The 22,931-nt window shown below is 50.3% G+C and overlaps 6 protein-coding genes across 6 annotated transcripts; 4 read left to right on the top strand and 2 right to left on the bottom strand.

The window, feature by feature from the left end:
• Positions 1-1,475: 1,475 nt before the first annotated feature.
• On the top strand, positions 1,476-2,420 carry LTR84_009836 (uncharacterized protein; the record flags this gene model as incomplete). The annotated part of the gene is made up of 1 exon (XM_064853375.1): positions 1,476-2,420. One exon carries the CDS (start codon positions 1,476-1,478, stop codon positions 2,418-2,420), a length of 945 nt encoding a protein of 314 aa, XP_064709774.1.
• A 22-nt stretch (positions 2,421-2,442) lies between these two features.
• On the bottom strand, positions 2,443-3,686 carry LTR84_009835 (uncharacterized protein; the record flags this gene model as incomplete). The annotated part of the gene is made up of 3 exons (XM_064853374.1): positions 2,443-3,154; positions 3,205-3,585; positions 3,637-3,686. 3 exons carry the CDS (start codon positions 3,684-3,686, stop codon positions 2,443-2,445), a joined length of 1,143 nt encoding a protein of 380 aa, XP_064709773.1.
• A 2,945-nt stretch (positions 3,687-6,631) lies between these two features.
• On the top strand, positions 6,632-9,510 carry LTR84_009834 (uncharacterized protein; the record flags this gene model as incomplete). Its single annotated transcript, XM_064853373.1, has 2 exons — positions 6,632-7,027; positions 7,081-9,510. 2 exons carry the CDS (start codon positions 6,632-6,634, stop codon positions 9,508-9,510), a joined length of 2,826 nt encoding a protein of 941 aa, XP_064709772.1.
• Positions 9,511-10,880: 1,370 nt separating this feature from the next.
• On the top strand, positions 10,881-12,008 carry LTR84_009833 (uncharacterized protein; the record flags this gene model as incomplete). The annotated part of the gene is made up of 1 exon (XM_064853372.1): positions 10,881-12,008. The coding sequence occupies one exon, from the start codon at positions 10,881-10,883 to the stop codon at positions 12,006-12,008; it is 1,128 nt and encodes a 375-aa protein (XP_064709771.1).
• A 404-nt stretch (positions 12,009-12,412) lies between these two features.
• On the bottom strand, positions 12,413-17,413 carry LTR84_009832 (uncharacterized protein; the record flags this gene model as incomplete). Its single annotated transcript, XM_064853371.1, has 1 exon — positions 12,413-17,413. One exon carries the CDS (start codon positions 17,411-17,413, stop codon positions 12,413-12,415), a length of 5,001 nt encoding a protein of 1,666 aa, XP_064709770.1.
• Positions 17,414-18,522: 1,109 nt separating this feature from the next.
• On the top strand, positions 18,523-21,754 carry LTR84_009831 (uncharacterized protein; the record flags this gene model as incomplete). The annotated part of the gene is made up of 3 exons (XM_064853370.1): positions 18,523-20,944; positions 21,004-21,304; positions 21,379-21,754. The coding sequence occupies 3 exons, from the start codon at positions 18,523-18,525 to the stop codon at positions 21,752-21,754; spliced, it is 3,099 nt and encodes a 1,032-aa protein (XP_064709769.1).
• Positions 21,755-22,931: the final 1,177 nt, after the last annotated feature.

Raw genomic sequence — 22,931 nt, 5'->3', positions numbered from 1 at the left:
AAGATGCTGCCTGTTCGCGTACCACAACACCGGGACTTGCCAAGCGCACAAGGATATAGAGAAAGTATCTCAACCTTGCACAAAATTGAAATGCAAAAAAAGACAAAAACTCACGTAGCTCGAACCCCCACCGCCGGGGTTCGCGCTACATGAGAAACCCCGATTGGGATTTTTTGGTAGATAATAATAGAAGGGGAGGGGGGAACGGTGGTAACTCAGAGCGCTTCCAACGCCCCTCGATGGTTTCTGAGAAGTTTGGGGAGAGAATAGTCATATGAGGATTGGCCGCGGGAGGAGGCCGCGAGCCAATTGAACCATCGACGGGCGTAGACTGTGACCTGTCCACTGGAAGGGCTCCGAGGGGTACTCGATTGAGTGGGCGGAATACAGACTTTCAAGAATATATAGTTGCAAGTCATTTTGTCATGTGATGTTTGGGCGGTGATTGTTCAGCGTAGGCTTTCATGCAAAGCCTAAGCTGCCTTCCTGGTGCACTCACCTGTTGCGCTCGGGTTCAAGTCGCTCTCACACCTACCTAAATGTTCTCTGATCTTTCTTTCCCTTTGCATTGGTCTGCCTCTGGGCTTCCTCCGTCCTTGCGACTTTGTTCCCTATGCACCAATCATTCGACCCCCAAAGCCATACCATGGCATTGATTTTGAGTGCCCGTCTTGCAATGTTTCACTGAGCCTTCGTCTTCAGACTGCCCCAAAGAGACTTCATCGAGAGTGCCTCCGAAGAGCCACAGTTCGATTAGCTTTGCTTTAGAGCCTTCTTTTGAGCTCATTTCCGCGTCCATCATTTGCACTGCGTAGACTCATATTGCCTGCAATCCAAAGGTCATGAGTCTTGATGCATCTTCATTATTCTCATCCCAAGTGCTCAAATACAACCCCACTTCAACATTTTCAGTGCTAGATAGAAAGAACAATCTACAAGATCGACAACAAAAGAATCAGCGTTTGGGAAAACGTCAGCTTTTGATAGCTTGGCGCATCATCCTACTTCGGCAGGTCCAGCCGCCAGCAAGCCACCTAGAGGGTTACGAGTACGAGTACGCAACACGAATATACAGCATTCTCCAAATCTGGTTGCGTGAACCTCGGCTCTCTAGAGTCTGCGGGAAAGACAGAACTGGACAAGACCCGACCTCTCACTCCTGGCAATTGTGCGGCAACAGGTACAATTGCTATTTGTCCAGCGCAATCAACACTGCTCAGATATCTAGTTCTTCATACAATCCCGCGGTCCGGTTTTGGTCAAGTAATAAAGCCGGGGAACCAATTCAAGTCTTACAGGACCTGCGGAGCCCCCCCTCTCATACCGCAGCGGACTTAGCTGAGGATTTCGTCCACGGCGTCCAAAAGAATATCTGCTCATAAACCTATTTTCTTTAATTTCTTCCTCAGACTCCGTCCGCCCTTATCCCCTCTCCTCTCCATATCTACACAAGACACCCCTCCAACCCATTCAGCATGACAGCCGCACCCAAACGCCGCCTCGCGGCCCTCTCCGAGCAACTCGCCAACGGAATCCCCAGCAAAGGCGAGTTCGAGAACGTGCCACGGATCCGCACGGTCGCGCAGCCCTCGGTGGGCCAACGAGTGCAAGGAAAAGTCGTGATTGTGACGGGGGCCAACAGCCCGATCGGCATCGGACGAGCGTCAGCGCACCAATACGCCCAGAATGGGGCCAAAGCCGTCTACATCTGCGACTTCGACACCTCGTACCTCGAGGTGCACAAGCGGGAGCTCGCGGAGCTGTACCCGGAGGTCAAGATCCACGCGGTCAAGGTCGACGTCGGCGAGGAAGAGCAGGTCAAGGCCGTGGTGGACGATGCGATGGCCACGTACGGCCGGCTCGACATCATGTTTGCCAACGCCGGCATCGTCGGCGTGCCGAACACCTTTGAGCATATCACGCCCGAGGCGTTTATGAAGACCATGCGGGTGAATTCTCTCGGTGTGTTTTTGTGCTTCAAGCATGCCGCGCTGGCGATGCAGAAGACCAGTGCTGAGAAGCAATATCCCGGCGGAAGCATTTTGGGCACGGCATCGGTGGCGGGACTCAGATCGAATGCCGGTGGGACGGATTACTCGGCCAGCAAGGCTTCGGTGGTTTCGCTGGCGCAGACGATGGCGTATCAGCTAGCAGGAACGGGTGTCCGAGTCAATGCTCTTTGCCCCGGGGTGATCGAGACGGGCATGACTAAACCGATGTTCGACGCGGCACGATCAAGAGGCACAGAACGAAAGATTGGACAGTTGAATCCGCTACAGCGCGGTGCTGTGGCAGATGAGGTGGCTCGGGTTGCCTTGTTTCTCGGAAGTGACGAGTCAAGCTATGTAAATGGACAGGCTTGGGCTGTCTGTGGTGGGCTCAGCGCGGGCCATCCCTTTGTCCCAGGGAAGATAGCATAGAAGTCCTCAAAAAGCCCTGGTTTCATCCCATAAGATCCTTCTGGAGCACCTCCAAAACCTTGCTCTCATCAATTGCAGTCAACGGCTTTGCCTCTTCTGGTGCTGATGAGTCCTTGGGTGCAAATGTCTGAAGCTCGAGTGGAATATCTGACCCATATGCCTCATTGTATTTTTCCTCCGTCATGTAAGGCTCGGACAATTGCTCCGGGCTTTCCTCTTTCACATAAAAGGTGGGAAACTCTAGGATAGTCCTGTCTTCAAGTACGTCATGTATCGCCGAGAGTGATGATAGGGGAATCAAGCACTTTATGCCTGAAAGGGTGTTCGGTCGAAGAAGATAAAAATGCAGATCTTCCACAAGCTTAGCGGCATCGAGTGCTGGTGCCCGAGTTGGTTCTACTTTGTCAGGCGAAGCGTTTGAGGGACCATCTTGCGGATGTGCAATCTGGGTCTCTCCTGCATCGTCAGGATGGCTTGCTTCAATTTTTGCTGCTTTGGGCGATATAGGCTGGGGTTCCCCAGTCAAATCACTCGGCTTGGCTGGAGTATCAGAACTGATGTTCGGAGCGGGAGCTGTTTCAGAGCTGTTGCGTTTCCGCTTCTTGAGGGTTATGGATTTCCGCCCCCACCTATTCAGGAATGCTTCAGCAAGACTCATAGAGCCGGCGAAATTCTGCAATCTTTTTTCACCATCAGGGTGCACCCATTCAGTGGTCCAGGTGATACATTTGTGCCTAACATCGGTCAATAGGAAGCCTATCAGTATTGGGGCGGATGTACATACTGTCTGGCCCAGTGGGATGTGTTTTGTTTGCTGCGTGAAAGGCCTAGAGGAGCCTTGATGATATATATTCTCCTCCTTTCCACCTCTGTCTCAAAATTTGATTTGGCATCATTGGGACGAGTTTTGAGACCACTTGGGGCCAAATCAATGCCTTTGTCTAGGATCAGGTCATCTGCTCTGGACAGGGATCTCTCGACAGAAGAGATAAAATTGAAATCCTGATCGATGGAAGATGGGGTGGCTAGTTCGGTTCGTGGTCGATAGGCGGCTGGGTTTCGAATGCCTGAACATTGAGCCCAGGTCTTGTGGCGTTTAACGCAAGGGAGAGAACAGGTATGGATTCCACACCTTGGACATGTGTATTTGATGGGGTTTGCGTGACTACCATCGTGTTAGTAATGTGTGAATAGAGTGCGTAGATGGTCGGCTTACCAGATGGCGCAGAGGTCAGTCAGTGGAGTGTCGCCTCCAGTCTCCTGCATGGCGAACTCCGAAGTCAAATTCTAGCCTGAGTCCATGTGGCATGAATCTGTCAAGGGCTGCATGGCGTTCCGGCAGTCATTGAAACAAGTGGGAAGCGCGATCAACAAGTTTTTTCTTCGCGCAGTGAGTTTCATTCACTGATGGTCGGGAATTTTATGCAGGCGCAGGGGCACGCAGAAAGAAGGTGGGGTTCAACTCGGACTGGCAGGATTTCCGACAACAAGCGATAAGAGGCGAGGGTTAAAAAAGATGCTGGAGGCTGGATTGCATGTACCTCGTATATCCGTGCCTAATGCAAGACAATTGGATGTCAATTGCTTTCGACCATTACTTGAAGAAGTCCGTTCTCGCTTGTGGCGGCTGCAGGCTCTCCTTTCTAGGACAATCAAAAGCCCAATTGATCAAGACTGGTGGGGGATTATACGTGTTTCCTACTCTGTTTGTGGGCAGTGTTCTACGCACTGGGTCATCAGGTGGGCGCTGTCCAGAGGACGGGTATCACCTTTCAGGTTATTTTCCATTCTTCTCCCTCCACGTGTCTAATGTCCGGATACGTGTGAGGAAGGGTGTGCGCACAGAGGCTGTGGCCGACCAGTGCCCCGCTTCTTGGGGTCGATGCAAGATCCATCCTGTATCACCTCAGGAGGTCAGGATGGAGCACAGTCCACTTTGTGTTTGTGCGGATAAGTACTGCATAGGACAAATGTCTATCGAGTATTTAATTGGGAAAGACAGGGTGGTTGAAGTACGGAGCACCGAGGAGTACCATTACTCCGCAGATCAGTGTGAAATCACCACCGATTACCTAACGCGATTCTCAGTGAGAAGGATCACAACGCGCATCAAAAGGTATTCCTTCGTAAGAGCATCAACCACGATCGGCTCAAACTGCTCCAATGGGGATTGTGAAACGGGTAACAAAACTGCAGCTGTGGTCTAGATTTCTGCCGAGTACGAAGCTACATTTTCGCTTCTCGAGTCGCGTTATTTTTCCGCACAGCCGAGTCTGCTGGAGGATGGAGTGCTTGATATGGAGTCTCCGTCCAGCGCAGACGGAGTACTTGAATGGTGAATGATGACTCGTCTAGCATGTACTTCGTATCTTGCCGCACCGCGTGGGGAGAGAAAAACCTTTTGGTGGTTGAGACTTGACGGGAAATAATTGCGCCAGATAGACCTTGGCCCTGCTCCCACCAATCATAACGGGATTATCCATATGAAAACATGCTTGCAATAGTTTATTTGATACTGTGGAATTGTCAATGCAAGCTCTTCAAGGATTGGCGGTTTGTTCCTTGAGGAAATGCTCAAAATGGAAGTGTCATTACGGGAAGTCATGTCCGTCCTGCCGCAAGCCTGATACCAGTAGTGCTCAAGTTCAACTTGCACTTGAAGTCTGTAGAACGATGATGATGGCAATGGCGATGATGACGAAATTTGGCTGCCATGGTGATGGACAGTGATGCATGGTGACTTGTCAGAGCATCATAGCCGAAGGTGCAGATGATTCTTGAAGCGAAATGCTTTGAACCAGATGTTTGCGAGTCCGAATGACTGTCTCACCGCGGGTGGAAGCGAGGGTGCAGCAGAGAGTCCTAGAGCTTCGAGTTGGTAACTGGCAAACCTGGCCCCTGAACCATGCAGACCATCAGTGCATCACCAAAGCCACTTCCAGTGATGGAGCGGCCGTTAAGTTTTGGGCTTGCCGATGGTGTGCACCACTGCCGGTTTGAGGGGATCGGCAGGACTTGACCTGTCCAGACTCGCAGTCCTTTGCTTCAAATGAGGCGGCATCACAGCGATCAAACAAGCACAAATGGTAAGTGGAGTGTCATCCCTACTAGTCAAATTAAGAGGGTCTGCCGGGGAAATCGTGTTTTAGTGTTTTGGAGAGGAAGAGGGAGTCCATGGGACAGGGCTTTCAGGAACGAGTGCATGGGCTTGGACCAGTTGGGTTTCAACCGGGAGCCCTCCCAAACCATTTGGGTGGGCGAGCCTTTAACGGTACCAGTGGGCAACAGAAGCCCCAATCATGGCCCCTGCAGTGCCTGCACGGACCTGCAAGGCCCGGGTTGGAGTCTCCCCTGGCTAGACCTAAAGCTGGTTAACCATTTTGGTCCAGGCGGGAGCCCGGTCGGAGCTATCACCTCTAGAAGAAACCCAGCAGGTACTTTTCACAAGCACTTCGTAACTCAATCTCAAATGCCGCGTGCATGGCCCGTGGTGCAAAGTCATTTTGAATAGACTCAAGTCTTGATATTCAATCACAACTCAATTCCACAGCTTGACAGGTGGATTATGGGGCAATCAGGAACCTCAGTTCGCTGTCAAAGTCCACGCTGCGTGTGGTGTTGAATGCAAGCCATTGCGTCTCTCGGACTGACACCCCTGTAAGCCTACGGATTTTAGTCAATTCTTTACCACTTGATGCCTGTCTGAAATGAAGCTCCGGCGCTCTTGGCCCGAGACGACTTGCTACGCTACCTCTCGCTTGCACTGCATCCCCCCCATGTCCGCTGCCCTCCCTCTAGTCCTCTATCAAACCCAACTCCTGAATCTTGCTACAATCTCCTGCTTCAAGCTTTCAACTCGGGTCCTTCTGTTCATTCCCTCCTTCCCCTCCCCATCTGCCATCCTCGTCCCACTTGAGTCCTTCGTTTTTCCCTCCCTCTGCTCAACGTCTCCAACAAATATATCCAGCCATCATTCGAGAGCGCTTGACAGCTGCAGCAAGCTGTCTTGGACTCGGACGTGTGAGCACCGACTTCCAAGGACGCCTTCACGGTCACGGAGTGGCCCCGTCATTCTGAACCCATCGGGAGCTACGCCACGGGACATCGCACAGGCGGCGAACTCGACGGTCAATTGACATATTTGACTCCCGTTTCCCGCACGCTGAGACCAACTCCTGCACCGTCAACTCTGAACTCCAGGTCCTTGCACCATGGGTCCTTCACTTCGAGGTCATACCTCGATGACTTCAATGGCACCGCGCCCTCAAACTCGTGACACAGTTCGACCGGCGACTAGAGAACAGGTCGACAATGCTATGATCCCAAGCAGAACTTCATCTCTTCACTCAAGAATCACTCAGCCTCTACCCTCGAGTCTTGCCAAAGCTAATAATCGACCAACCCCAAAGACTCTTACCCATGCGTACATGGTATGTGGTGTCGGAAGAGAGCCTTCGCAATGGGTCAAAGCGCCTCCACCATCACATGGCAAGATCCAACACATGAAAGGGGCTGTCGGACAGTTCTGGCTTCCTGAGATTTTGGGCAGCAGCCCCAGGCTGGAAACTGACAATGAGATCGCCAGGGCTTTGCACAGCGCTATGAGGGTGAGATTGATCCATTTTGCATATTTACAGGAGCCTCACTAACTGGAGATCAGGCCTGTTTCCCCCATGACGTTGAAATCTGCACTGGCCGAAGTCAACCCCACTGCGTCCACCATTCTTTCGTCCTACAACAGGACTCCCAACACACCCTTTACGGCATCGCTCTCAGAGTCTGGTCACGGGCCGATGAGAAGAGAGCCGAGACCATCCGTGATCTACGACGCAAGACTGAACCCGATTATCGTGACATTGCAGACGAAACCTACTGGATTCCCTACTGCTTGAGTTTCCTCTCAAGATATCCTCTGTACAACTTGTTGGGCGACTACTTGCGTGGTATGTGGATTCACTGGAACAAGGCCACCAATCTGTTCCACGCAGAGGAAGTCTCCAGAATACTGAGCTTTCCGGCACCACGGCTCAATGACCTGGTTCGAATCGATATGAAGGATTATGCCCTTTGTTATCAGTTCCCGTCTTCGCCAACTGGCTTTCAAAACTTCGCCATGTGGCCACTGTTCAATTGCCTGACCATTCCAAACATTGTCGGGCTGATTGAGGCTGCTGTTTCCCCGACTCGTCGACTCATCTTGACCAGTCACCACCCAGCAATGCTGACAATCGCTGCCGAGACCATCAGATTCTGTGTTCGAGTTTACGAATGGAGTGGGTTGTACGTCCCGGTGGTACATGCTCGCAATGTTAGTGAGATGGTCCAGGAACCTGGCCCGTACATCCTCGGTATCACAACCGAATGCAGATCGCTCTTCCAACCACCCAAAGACGCTCTTTTGGTGGACTTGGACCGAAACCTGGTCATCACTGATCACCCACCCAATATTCTGACGGCCGGTCAGCGAACAAAGATGATTAATCGTCTTACCCAAGCTCTCAACAGTGACGTCGAGATAAGTGGTGTACCTCAACATCTCAAGTCTGCCTACGGTGGTGGAAAGCTAATACCGGCTGGCCAAATCATTGTTCTGCGTGGTGAAGTCGAGAGCATTCAAGATCCTTCATGGTGGAACCAAGATTCTATCATGGCGGTCATGGACCATGTCTGCGAAAAGCTTGGTCGCAATACTGGTGTCAAGGCTTTGTTCGGTGGTGCCACCAAAAAACCACTCATGACCAAGATTTCCATGAGACATATGAATGAGATTGTTCGTGAACGTAATCAGTACTCTCGAGATGCTCTTGAGGCGTGGCAAGATTTCATCAACCTGAAAGGTCGCATGGATACCGAATTGGCAAAGGTCGCCAAGCGAAACAACTACTTGGAACAGGAAGTCGAGACGTGGAAGTTGCAATTCCAGAAGTTCCAAGCCTTCGTCGAATCCCTCAACAAGGAATTGGCTGAACTCCGAGTCAAGATCGAGTCTCACAAGAGAGAAAACCGCAGACTTACAGGTCTCATTGATCAACAGAAGGATGATGCTGCGCGACTTACTCTCCGGCTCTCCGGTACGGAGAGACAGCGCGACAATGCTTTGGAGGCACTTGTCCTTCAACAAGGCATTGCTGAAGATCTGGAAAAGGAACGCTCTCGCAACCGGAAGGAAATTGCTGGCATGCAGCACACTAATCAAACTCTTCAGCGACAGCGTGATGAGGCCCAAAGAGTTGTACTACATCTCCGATCTCTCATCACCGGCCAAACACATCATATGGAGCATATTGTGCGCTCAATTGGCTCTGCATCGGAGTTGGCCGAGTACATTCATGAAGGTTATGATGACGAGGAAGCCGAGGAGGAAGATGAAGGCCTCGATGACAACGATCGTCATAAGAATGTTGCGTCTCGAGCTGCCAAGCGTGCTTCTCGAGCAGGCTCAATCGATGGTCAAGATGTCACTCCTTCCATGGAGAGCAAACTTCTCGCAACCACCAAGCGAGCCAGTAAACGCTACTCTAACCTCAGCATGTCTGATGTTGCAGATCGCCACCTTCGTGACAAGACCGATGCAATTGCTGATATCATTCGCAACATCAGTGAGCAGTGTGCTGCTGCTGTTGAAGGCCTGCAGCTTGCCAACGAAGCTGCTGAGATTGAAGACGAGGAGTCCGGTGACATCGAGGCCGATGAAACTGGCATCTCGCCCTCAACAAGCCACACTCGAGAGAACAGTGGCAACCTCTCTCCTGTCGAGGGTCTCACTACTGATTCACGCCGTGGTACGGGTCATTTGACCCCTCAGAGTGAACGAAGCTCCATTCCCCCAACTCCTGATCTAGTACACCAAAGGTCTAGCACTGCCTTGAGTATGGCAAGCACCGCACCGACCAACTATACGGCGCGCGAGTCTCTCAACCACAACACTCGCGGTGATCGAACCAAGATCGTTGAGGATGATGATGCCGAACGTGCCCATGCAAGCGCAAGCACCAATGGCAATGCTCTTGGAAAGCACGAGGTGGAGGAAAACCTGAAGCAGCCTCCCTCAACAAGAGGTGCCGTGCTGAGCCGAGTGGTCGAGTCATAAGCACCAACTCCCACCATGATCAAGCTGGGCAATGTCTCAACTTGTCCTTTGCTGCCACGGATTGAAACGGAACCATCATTACGGAATTGCGACTTGCACGGAGCCCAGGCGTTTTTGGATTAGGCCATCAAGTTGAATCAAAGGTGGCTTGAAGAGCTTCGTCTTCGGGAAATATGATGTCCCTTGGTGAAGTTCATCATTTGTTCTTTTGTTGTCTGCAACAACACACATCTATTATTGGTAATTGGCCCTCTTTGAGTAGAGCCACAATTTGTTTTCTCATCGCCATGCCGCGCCATACTATGGAGGATTATTCTCGTTCCCATTCACTTGTGTTTTTGCTTTCAGACAAATTTCGTCACGAGGTGTGCCAGAAGAAAAAGAACCATTTTAGACGTACATTTTTGAGGGGCTAGAGCTTCTCCGTCGTCTCCAGACAAAGCAGGAATCGATGTGATATCAGTGTAGGAAATGAAACATTTTCTCTCCCTTTCCCTAGGTAGAAGCAAAATGACAGCAGTGTGTTATGTTATAGTGCCAGTGACCTTACTAAGAAGGGTCGAGTCAATGAAATCTCCCACCTCGAGGTTTGATACAAACTTGGAGCCAGAGCTTTCCTCAATGTGATAGTAAGTTAGTAGTTTTTCGTACTGAGTAACGAAGTACTTAGTACTCAGTGGTAGTATTATACCTAAGTGTGTCCTTGTTATAGCTTAATTGCTTCAACGCCGCCGTGAGGCTCGGGATTCACTGCAGATCATAAGAAAAGAGACCGACTGTACTTACTACTTAGTAAGTATTAAGTATCTAGTACTTGGTATCTGGCCCCAGAATCCCCGCAGGTTCATGTACCTCATTTCGAGGTCTAGTGCTTAGGATTCAGTACTTAGTACTTAGTACCTACACGATTGACTCACTCGTCAAGTTTAGTCGCCCAGTATCTTCTCAGCCATCTATGCCTTTGCAACTTTTTGTTTGAGGACTCTGAGTGGTTGAAGTCGTTGAGATACCTACTCATGAATTGAAGTTGACATAACACCCCGTAGTGAGTTAGGTAAGCGAAAGACTATACCTTCCGAGATGAATTATCATGTAATCATCTGCTTATGTCATTTGTGATACCGGGCAGGGAATTACATCACTCGCCAATCAATTACCTGTTCCTCCCTACGAAGTCAGTACTACTAAGTGCTTTGGGATGAGATACCGAGGAAGTCAAGTCCACAAATACCTACTAAGTACTTACTATCCGCACCGGGGCTTCATAGATATTAAGTACTTACTCAGTAAGTACTTATTTCTTAGTGCCATAGAGTGCGAGGAATCACACGAATAGCAAGCAGACTCCATTCAAACCCTGGACGCCCACCATGTCACCAACACAGCAAGACCAAGACCAAGACCACGCACGACTTGGAGACACGAGCAGCAGCACCTCCAGCTCATCGCAACCACAGGCTGCAACACTCAGCGCACCAGCACCATCAACAACAACGCCACTTCCGTCCAGGTGCGAGAAAATCTGCCTCATCGGCCTGGGCGCCATCGGGATCTCGTTCCTGGCTCTGCACCTGACGTTCTCGGGCGCCCAGATCTCGGTGTACGACCCACGGGCGGATCTCGACGAGCACATCGCGGCGATCCTGCCGCTGTACCTACCTGCCACGCTGTCCGTGGACGAGCTACGCTCTCAAGGACGCTTGCGCATCTGCGCCAGTCTGGACGATGCGTTGCTTGGCGCCACGATCGTCCAGGAACAGGGCCCCGAGAAGGAGGTGTTCAAGCGCGACACGTGGCGTGCTGTCGTGACGAAGGTTGCGAGGTCGTGTCGCCTGTGGAGTTCGACCAGCGGGATTAGTGCTAGTCGGCAGTTGGAGGGGTTTGATGATGCTGCTGCTGGTGATGGGGATGAGGATGGAGATCTGGCCGCCAGTGCGCGCCAGAGATTGCTTATCGTGCATCCCTTCAATCCGCCGCATATCATGCCGTTGCTTGAGCTCGTCCCGTCGCCGAGCACGCTGCCTGAGGAAGTCGAGTTCGCGAAACAGTATTTCCTCGCGCTCGCCAGCGGGCATCGGCCCATCGTCATTCACAAGGAGACAAAGGGGTTTGTCGCCAATAGGCTCAGCTTCATCCTGTTCCGCGAAGCGTGCCATCTCGTCAATGAGGGCGTCGTCAGTGTGGACGAGTTGGATGAAGTCATGCGTGCAAGTCTGGGGCCGCGGTGGGCTGTCAAGGGTGTTTTTGAGATGTATGGGTTCGGAGGGGGTAGTAAAGGGATGAGAGGGTTCTTGGACGGAATTGGGAGTAGTATTGGGGAACTATGGGATGATGCCGGGGATTTGGATTTCAAGGATGAAGGCTGGAAGGATAAGGTGGTGAAGCAGACAGATGAAGCATACGGGTTGCCTACGGCGCAGGGGATTAGGGCTAGGGACGCTGGCCTGAGAGCGGTGGTTCAGTGTCAGGAAAGGATGGATGGTGCGCATGAGAGATAGGGCTGGAAATAGTGTGGTACTCAGTACGTATGGGGGAGAATGGCCTATGACAGATACTAAGTGTTAGTAGAACTAAGTACTTCGTAGTTCAGTACTTGTTGAAATGGTAGAAGTTGCATGAAGCGGACATTTACGAGCTTCATTTGCGGTCGAAGATGAAGAGCGAACCTTGCAAGGAGTGGTGGCATGGAAGGCTTGCGCGTTCCAAGATCATGGTCTTGCGCGGTGTGAATCGACCGTGCCACTGCAAAGAACTAAGTACACAAAACCCTTTTGTCCATGGCTCAATGCTCTTTCTTTTCTACCTAGACCACCTGTGAGTCCAATCTTCAAGGTAATTGCATCCCACTTCGCAATCACCCATGGGGACGTCTTTTTCACCAAGAGTAGAGTCACCCCAGAGTTCAATGAAAGATGAAAACATTCCCACCTCTATCGACACTGACCACACATCCATAAGGCTTCTTCAACACTATCACGTCTGTAATAGCATCTAGATGTGTACGTATAGCATGCTGCTGGCTCGCACTAATAATAGTATTCCGTGGCGGTTTCGACACCGGGTTCTGACGGGCATATTGCTTCGCAGCTGTCCCTCCAGACGGTGTGGAAGACGGTGTGGCTGTTCTTTCAGACATTGCTGGACTAGCTTGGCCGGAATGAATGCGACGAGATGACTTTTTCGGCGTACTGGTGCCTGGACCTGCGCCTCTTGCACTACCAATGATAGCGGGGTTTGTTTGGTCTTCCGGGAATTGCTCTTCAATCAGTGCAATTTGGGCACCGGCATTGAGAGATAATGGGTGAGTGACCCCGTATTTTGGGTGGACTATCTTGCCCTCATCGTTGTAGATCATCGGACCGGATACGATGAAACTCTTTTCGGGATGAGCTATGTCCCAGTAGCGGAGACCTCGATCGGCGCCCCCTGTGAACAAGAGAGCAGCTTTATTAGGGTTATCTGGTTGCGAAGAGTTTTGTAAATAGTCATGCAGGATATGCATCGCTGGGATTGGAAGTGATTCCAATGACGTGGGCGTTGTCGCTAATGAGTTCTTGTTGAGTGGAGAGGTACCAGATGCTTCATTGTGGTCTGGCAGAGACGTAACTTTCGGGTTCAAACTTGCGTCAATATCTCGAGAAAACCTGGCTATTATCTTCTCCCCAACTTCCTCGTCTGGTGAGTACGTCTCGTATGGGCGAGGAGCAGTATTGCTGGAGACAACGAACGTGCTCGTTCGCAACACCTCACGACAGGCGAGCTTCTCGATATCCCAGACAGTGACCTCGCCCCCAGCACTCACCATAACCCATCTGCCATGGCCTTTAGTCGGATGAATAAGAATGCGGTCAACCCTGGAGTTCGTCTGTATGCCAATACTGCGGAGCTGAAGCTTAAATCTCAAGTCCCATAGATCAAGAATGCCATGACTGGTACCAAGCAAGAGCCAGTGATGTTTCTTGTCCACACAGAATGTCGTTGGAGTTCCATGTTGGACTGGGTTATTCATGGTGTGGATTATCTCCATATTTTTCATGTCAATCACAAGAATGCGGCATTTGTTTGTTGCCGCAAGCAAGACTGATTGTGTGTTTGCGGTTCGGTAGTGATGAAGCCAAACTGCATATTCAGGCTCTGGAGCAGTTCCATGTGGCCCCAAGGCTTCTTCAGTCTTCTTATTGAGAGGAATCTGATAGTCACGTACGAGTATGGGTTTGCCATACCTCGAACTTTCGCCTCCTTCAACACTCTTGTACTCGATCCTAACGGCATGGATACTTCCATCATCCGCACCACTGAGGAATGTATGGGTGCCCTCGACGAAGCACAAGCTTTTAACCTTTGCTCCATCTGCATGCTTATGAGTATATCTTGATCGGGGCGTGACGTTTTTCTCTAATCTGATGGTATCCCAGATCTTGCAAGTGCCGTCTTCAGAAGCTGTAACAAAGAAAGCGTGATCAGGTGCTGCACAAACTCGGCTGATAGCGGCAGTATGCTCGCGGAAGACTGTCATTAGTTGACCAGTAGGACGCCAAGGCTCCGTTTGGAACTTGAGCTCTTGTTGAACTGCTTTACTGCTGCTTTGCTGTATGACATCAGTCACTCTTTTTATCGGGTTTCGACTATCAGCAGATGGACGTGGTGGACCAAAGTCAAGGAGGTCAACGGGGAAATTCTCCGTGAAGTGATTGTCAAGCAGCTTCAAGACGTTCGCGTCATTGCCCGTATAAGAATGGTTCAAGTCGATCATAGGCGTTCTTCTGCCAGGACTCGGGGAGGCCGATCTTGATTGCTCTGTCATGCTTGCAGCAACAGTCAACGCCGATGGACCCGCTGTGTTCTTCCGGTGAATGGGACCGTCGACTTTGCCAAAAACAGTCTCGGAAGTGGTTGATATTTCTGCATCTGCTTTCGCTGAATCCTTACGATTCATCAGATTAATGCCACTATTTCGATGCCTAAGCTCAAGAGTAGTATTCCGGCGAAATGACAGGTTAGTGCTTCGTGGCGAGCTTCCGTCAATTGATAGACTGGGTCTTGACGATTCTCCGCCGGTTGCTCGCTCGATGTTCAAGGTAGGGGTGCCGTCAGGTTTACGAGGACCACCCGCTCGATTTTGAATGTCGATCGGCTTAGATAGGACTGAAGGCGTTACGGTGCCGCTTGCAGTGTCTGAGGGTGACACTCGCCTCGATGCTCGCTCTTCAAGGTTTGAGGATGCATCCAATAGGGCATCTGCAAGACTATGACGTTCTTCCTGCCTGGATCTCGGTTCAAGTTTCCTTGGACGACTCTGCATATCCCGGAAGGCATCTCGCTGATCAAACAGGATATTTTGCGGCGTCACTTCTATCCGATTGAGAGATACGATATTGTTCAGCATACGATATTTGTCTTCCACATCTTGATTGTTTTTATGCTTCGACACTTTCAAGATGTACTCGCGTAGCGCAACTAGCTTGATTTCGTCATCTGCTCCCAAGCCGAGGTTTCGGAGGCTCTCCAAGGAAGACTGGTCATCTCTGTCTTTTTGCGAAGCCTTAACTCTCGTCGACAAACGGGTGTTCAGGGGGGTGTGATTCTGGGGATGGCTTGGATCAGAGAGGGTGAAAGCACCATCATGGCTTGCAGCGGTCCAGAAAAGGCTGTTGCTCTTTCTTGATGCCCAGCTTATCGCTGCATCAAAGACGGACTTGGTAAGCGGCTTCTTCAGGTTATCCAAAATCCGATCTTCTGTCAGGACAGTAATTCTCGTCTTCAGAAAGGGATCGAGAATTGGCAGGACAATGCAGTGCTGATCTGCTTTGGAGACATACTTGCACGATAAAACGATAAACTGCGCAGAACTTTCACGGATCCAGGAGCTGGGATGGGCCAGAAATCGTGCGGCCATGCCGATGAGCTCCCAGGTGACGGACTTTTGTAGCAGGCCAAGGTCAGCCATACGTGCAAGTGACCTCCAGACTTTCTCAACGACGAATACTTCCGGATCGGTCAATGAGCCAACCATGACGGGAAGGATGAATTGTTCCAGGCTCGAGGTGCCAACATAAGTTGCTATCCCGACAAGAGCCTCAAAGAAAGAGCATCTCAGAATCCAATCCTTGTCATTTAGGTAGGTGTTTAGATGTGTGAGGATTACATCACTGGCTTTTGCGCTGCCGAAAAAAATACATAAGCGCGATACTGAGCTCAGTAATGCTCTCCTGACAGAAGGCTCGGGATCTGTGATCAGAGCAACGGTTGCTTCTTCAAAATGTGGGACCAACTCGGCTCGCGCAACATCGTAGAGTCCATGATAAGCCGTCTCTGGAGCCCATTCCTCAGCGCGCAAAGCAGGTAGTCGGCCATCCGCGCGAATTGCATGAATCATATCAAGTATCCGGGATGATGATAAAGCCAAGGATGCCAGACAGGACCCATATGCTGAGCGGACAAGCACACTTGGGGCATTGTTTGGTGTGAGCATGAATTCTCGGAGCTTTGGAAAGACGTATTCTGGAAAGACATATGCATTGATCGGGGTGATGGTCTGAACGATTTCGAAAATAGACGTCAGTGCGTGTATCGCTGCAGCCTTGACGACGTCAGATGGGTCCGAGAGCAGTCCAACAACATATGGGAGTATTCGGTCAAGTTTTGCTTCGTCAGGAAGCCGCTTTGCGAACGACACCAGTAAGTCGCAAGCTTTTAGCCTCGTAGATGCCTTCGCTGTGTTTCTCAAGCTCGAGACAACAAGGGTGAGGAACAAGAGACTTCCATCATACAAACTAGGATTTGCATCGGGTGACTTGACTCTATTGCTCGAACGTAATGCCGAAGAGGGTTTGGAAGCTGATTGATTGGGGCTGGGACCATAGCCGAGGAAGAATGAGATTTTGTCGAAATCGTGGTACACCCGATCTATCTTATCATCGGACTCAATCAAGCGTGAGGCATCCAATCCTACAGGCTTAGAAGTGGTTGCTGGTCGTGTGAGATCTAACATGTATTGGTGCAGAAAGCTATAAAAATAGTCTGGAAAGATCTTGGAGCGATAAAAGGACAAGTGCTGCTCAGCACTGTATCGTTTTTCTGGATCAAGTTCGATCATGTTGAGTATCATCGCTCTGATTTCTGGGTCTTCGATCTTGTTGAGGTGGGTATGTTCCGGGCTGTACTCTCCAGATCGATACTTGAAGATCTGACTCAGGGAGAAGATAGGTCCTTCGAGAAAGATCTCTGCGATGGTGCAGCCAACACTGAATATGTCCATTGCCCAGTTCAATTCACCTTGCAGGTCTCCTAAAGTGGTGGTTGTGAAACGCTCTGGAGCGATATAGCAAGTCCTCCGTGCAGAAGTGTCGAAGTAGAAGGAAAAATCTGCTGGATTGTCCTCTGGTAGATTTGTCGGTTTGAAGGATGAGGAGAAATCGGTCAAGTAAAGCCAATTCCAGGATGTAACAAGAAGATTCTCGGTCTTTATATCCCCGTGATATATGTTCTGAGCATGGCAATCACGGACAGCGCAAAGTAGCTGAAACGCTAACCATTTCTTTTCGATGTCCTCAAGGAATGGCCGAGTGCTCATGCGGTCATAAACGGAGCTGAACATGTACTGGCGAACCAAAAAGCCGGCACTACCGACCTCGACGATTTTTTGATAGGCGAGCGTGTTGGGGATGTCTGCCATGATGCTGCGCTCTTCCAGTATCTGGCGAACGTACTCACGCACATCAAAGGAAGAGTAGGGTTTCATGACAGCCTTCACAAAGACAAACCCATCTTGGCTTCTGGCCCTGACACTTTTCATGAAACGGGCTGAGGCTAGAGTCTTTTCTTGAACAAGATCGGCAAGCTCTGGGACATCGATGCTTGCGGATGCTGCTGACAGCGTTGTCATAGAATAACCTTGACCCATGGCGGGCAGTGAAGGAGAATCCCACAAAGCGATATTGGATAGCGTAGCGTTCAAGTGGTAGGGACGAATGAGGAATCCTCCAGCCCCATAGCTACAACATCTATCTCCAAGGTTGAAGATATGAAGACTTCATGACAGTTGGTGACAAGGAGAATGCTCAAGAGGATCGCGCCCGCGTCTGAGACTCCTTTTGGTTTGTTGAATGAGGCGAGCCCGCGACAGATCAACGGGGCCTGAAAAAGAATTGTGATTGACTGAGGTTCTTGATTGTTTGACCGTGAAGTGTCTAGAGAGATTTCTGGATGATGAAAGTTCCTGTATCAATTTCGTGGATAGTCAAGATACGGAAGTGCCACTCAGTACGAGTAGGCGGCCATTTCCAGTAAGCCTCGACCTAGAGGCTATCTGTCATTCAAGTCTTTGGAACTACGGGTTGGAAGGTTAATCCGGTACCGAGGACTTTCCCTTGGGCCACCACCAAATCATGAATGCCAGTGGGCGAGGGCGCAGTGTGAGAGTCAACCAGGCGAATTCCCATCCCACTCTCAGGCTCATCAGTCATAGCAAGTGTCCACTTTGAATTCCTTCTCATTAGACCAGACAGGCCCACCAAACAAACCGTGGTCCGTTGCATCAGTCTGCGTGGATTCGTCCACTACTGGGCCCCCGAACCACCGAGCCACTGACACAAGTCCCCCTGTGCCTCCCGTGACCCCTGTTCGTTCTGCAACGTGGACCATCTCGGATTGTCGTCATATCACTGGCACACGAGCACCGAATCGATTACTGGCCCTTCTAAAAGAGATCCCCAACACCATTCGCGTGCGTCTGAAAACACAACACAGTCAGATCACCTACTCGTACACTGTTCAGCGGCTTCAACAGATATCCTACCCTACATCTTTGTCGAACATTCCTCATCACATACCAATCCCCAGTGGAGTTTGACGCAAGGCACAAAGACGGGTCCCTGTAACGCATGACGTTTGACTCAGAAATATCTATCAACCACACTCACCTCCACTAGCCATACCTGCCGCTCGTGGTGCAAAGATGCGGGTGGTTTTGGCAGCACAAGAAGACGCTTCTATCAATAGGTAGCATTGACAATGTCCGATCACGGAAGCAATCAATCGAGGCGTTCCTCCTCTCAGACCTCTCACGCATCCACCGAGAACAAAAAACCGAAAACCCTACGTGGAGTTCCTAAACGACATGGCTCCAAAGCATCCACCAAATCCACAGATGTCGAGGATCCCGCTTTGACTTCATTCCCATCCTTTTCGCCCGAGCCTGATACCAAGACATCGAACAGTACAAAAGAGGTGGCGGTGAAACCGACACGAACAATCTCGCAAAAGGCGAGAGATAGAAAAGTGACTCTGGCTGGCTTGACCAATGCATCACCCTCTTTCAATAAACAGAATGCGTTGTTTGATGATTCGCCCCGTTCTTCCTTGGACATTCCAGGCTCCCTACACCTGGGAAGTAATGAACATATTGAAAGACTCATCGCCCGAACGGGTGCCGTCAAACTAGTCCGCCAATATGCTGCTGATCTGGCCCAACGGGATGCAGAGATATCAAATTTGAGGATCCGGGCAGACAATCGAGAACGAGAATTGAAGAAACTTCTCCGAGAAGTCAACGTGTCTACGGCAGAAGTGGAAAAACGACTCTTACGCCTTGAGCAGGGCTCGGAGGTATTGGGCTCCTCCAAATCGACTCATGGCACGGACAGGGTGGTCTCGGCCACTTCTCTAGACGGCATGATGACTGAAGCAATGGAGGATGGCCTAGTGACTGATAGTCCTGTTGAAGGTTTCCCGGCTTTTGACACAGGTTCTGCTCTGCCAAGCTCCAAGTCGGCACCCCAATCTGAAACGCAAAGTACTCGGAGCAGAACTGGATCACAAGATATCAATCAGTTGAGAAACAGTGCAACCCCGAGTCGGGCAAATAGCGTTCTTAGTGAAAGCAGCCAGGACATGGATGCCACCATCCGACCACGTGGGGCAGCATCAACTTCCAAAAGTTCCACATTGCAAAATATTTTCCAGGCGCCGGCACAGTCGTCGTCGAGCTATTTTATTGGTGGTAAGCCTGGGAAAAAGGTAAAGCTCGGCGACGAGGTTAGTGTCCGTTCGAATCAGTCCGGCCGTTCCTTCGCTTCCTGGACTCAAATCTTCAGTGGAAGAAATCAAAATACCAGATCTCGAGCATCATCTTTGGGACAAGATGCCGTGGCTCCACCACCCACAAATGAGATGGAGGGAGCATCGGCGGCATTATCCAAGATCCGTACTACTCCCTCACAAGCTGCAACAAAGTCTGCCCAGTCACTCCCTGCTGCTACGAGTCAAAAAGGAAGACCGGTCAACAAAAGAACCTCCACGGCGAGCAGGCTCTCTGCCAGCCCAAATCATGTCAGGAAAGAGTCGAATGCTAGTAGCCTTCCTCCCACAGTCGAACTGGATTCCATGATTGAGAGCTCACAACTACCACCTACCATGACAACTCACAACAACGACCCCTCCGGGCTTTTGACCGATCGGTTTGGATTCATTTACGATCAGAAACGACGAAAGAGGCAGGATCTGCAAGTGCGAGAGCACAGAAGAAACAAGAAAAGTGGTGCCGAGACTATTGCAAGTTTCCGCACAGGCGAAAGTCCGCAGGCAGATGGATTATTGACGGAGAGACCACTAACTCCCGCGTCGATCGATGATGATGCTCCAAAGAAATCCTGGCAGGATTATCTCAAAGTCTCGTCATCAGCAAATCCTGGCCGCCCAAAAGAACTACTTTCACATACTCCATCTGCCGGAGCTGTGGTGACCGTCAGCACTTTTGACGCCGAAGGTACAATTACTCCCCCACGCCCGCGAGACACTTCCGTTTCCATATCGGCCTCCAAAGCACTCCTGTCACTCAGTGGAGTTACAGAGCCACTGTCATCTGCTGTGAATGTTACTACAGGAGACTTCACACCTGATTCAGACATTGATAATCAAAATGACTCTGGTTCAGCAAGACTATTGCTGGAACAACTAACAGATCTTCATGACGCTCTACAGTCCGAGCGCGGAGTTCGGTGGAACGACTTCCTCCGTCGTGTCCGGGCTGAAAGGGCAAACACTGATCGAGCCACCAACAACACGCCCGAAGCCGAATTACTCAACGGAGAGCTTACTGGCATAGCAACTCTGGGGCGATCTACGAAGACTAAGAACAAGTACCTGCATTTCAAGTCGCTGGTCTTGGCAGGAATTCCTGTATCTCTTCGACCTAAAATCTGGGCTGAGTGTTCAGGTGCTACAGGGCTACGCAATCCGGGATACTATGAAGATTTGGTGGCTCGCTCGGAGGACGGTGCTGACATTGATGTGGATATTGCAAATCAGATCAAAGCAGACGTTCGTCGCACCTTGACAGATAACGTTTTCTTCCGTCAAGGTCCGGGTGTTCAGAGGCTTGAGGAGATATTACGAGCGTATTCGCTACACAATCCTCGCATTGGTTACTGCCAAGGTACGATGCTCTCTACTTCGCCGCGATCTGATATTTACTGACACTAACTTCTACGGCAGGAATGAATCTAATCACAGCTTCGCTACTGCTTATTTGCGCCACAGCCGAAGATTGTTTTTGGCTTCTGGTAGCGATGATTGATGTCATACTTCCGAGTCAATACTTCAGCTCCACCTTGCTTGTTGCAAGAGCCGATCAAGTCGTTCTTCGGCAATATGTTACTGAAGTACTCCCAAGACTGAGTGCAAAACTCGAGGAGCTTGGCGTTGAGCTGGAGGCTTGCACTTTCCACTGGTTCTTATCATTGTATGCCGGTGTTCTAACTGGCGGCGAGGCCTTATATCGTGTTTGGGACGTGATGTGAGTACCTCTTTCAGATGACCTCGTGTGGCATTATCTAACCGTTATTGCCTTTGCAGACTTTGTCTAAACAGCTCTGATGCCACGCCCTTCACCTCCAACACAACACGAAATATTGCTGTAGATATCGCCGGTCTCAACATTGGGAGCACGCCCGCCACACCAGTGACACCCAATATGCCAGATACTGAGCGCGAAGATGATGAACACGATGGTACCAGCTCGCCATTTTTGTTCCAACTTGCCCTGGCATTGTTGAAGTTGAATGAGAACGCCATATTGGCCCTCGATTCGGCAGCCCAAGTATACACTTATATTAACCACAACATGACCAACCATGCTATCAGTATCGATCAACTTATTCAAGCAAGCGAAGCACTACGAACAAGCGTTAAGAGAAGCGATGTGCTTGAGAAACGCAGGGCGGCCATCAAAGAGCTAGGTGTCTAGCTGCGAGAATGATTGGAGGCATGAGCAATCTGCTGCCAAATAATTTTGTCCTCTCCCTTACAGAAAGGGATATCTTGGAGTGCTGACAGGATAGAATGGTGCGAGACCTCGTTATTAGGAGGTTTTTGGTGGGTGACCGTTTACACAACACCTCGGTCTCTCCCGAACAATATCTCGGTCTACAAAGTCAAATCACTGAGCAAACAAGATTAACACCAAAACACTGCTGGTTGTGTCAGGGAGTAGGTATAAACCACCCTGCGCTAGTGGCTACAGTACCGAAATGTTTTCAGGCTCCCTTGATCTGGAAGAGAAGAGCAGGACAGCAAAACGATGACTCTCGGCACTTGTGAACTGGAGCGAGAGAGAAAAAGAGAAACAAAAGACCGACCGACGAATTTGAATTGATTGGCGTGGCGTTTACGGGTGTGCTCTTCAGAATGTTCCAATGCAGCTGGGGTTTTTTTTCAAGGCAGTTTCTCTGCAGAAAAGTTGAGCAGGAATGCCGTTTCCCCACGCAACCTCAGACTTTCCTATTGGCGTTCCGCTTCCCGCCTTCTTCGTGATGCAGGGGCTCTAACCAAAGGACACAAACATCCACACGACTTGAATTTGCGTATATATACATGGCGAGCGATCCTGTTTTCTTCATTTTCTTGCGCCTCTTCTTATATGATACCCCAATTCCCTACCTACCTACCTACCTACCTACCTACCTACCTACATACATACCCTTGAGATATGAGAATGATCAAAAGTTGGCGATTGAACAAAATGATTTATTGAGCAGCGAGTCCTGTTTTTATTATATTGTTTCCTGTACTAATTTGGTGTGCTGTACAAGGTGCATGTGATTCGAGGTTGACATGGCACTGAAGCTCTCCGATTGCGAATTCTGGCGCTCCAAGCTTCAAGGGTGGAAGATGAAGGAGAAGGGGAGAGTTACGCCAGGGCTAGGGAACGACTTGGATCGTTTACTATGCAGGGGGCAATCACAGAAAGAGAGAAAAGGCGCGGAGTTAGCTCAAGCTCGCTTTGATTGCTGTACCTGTGCTAAAGAGTGCAACTTGCACAGATTGTCGCAAATACCGCGCTTGTTCTGGGTGCTCTGTTGCTGGTGGACGGGCGCGTCTCAGCCAAAAGCCCTTGCCGCATGCCTCAATCATTTCATGCTCCC

The sequence above is a fragment of the Exophiala bonariae genome (assembly GCF_035927105.1).
Source record: "Exophiala bonariae strain CCFEE 5792 chromosome Unknown scaffold_4, whole genome shotgun sequence".
NCBI classification, from domain to species: Eukaryota; Fungi; Ascomycota; class Eurotiomycetes; order Chaetothyriales; family Herpotrichiellaceae; genus Exophiala; species Exophiala bonariae.
This window is presented reverse-complemented; position numbering and strand designations above follow the sequence as displayed.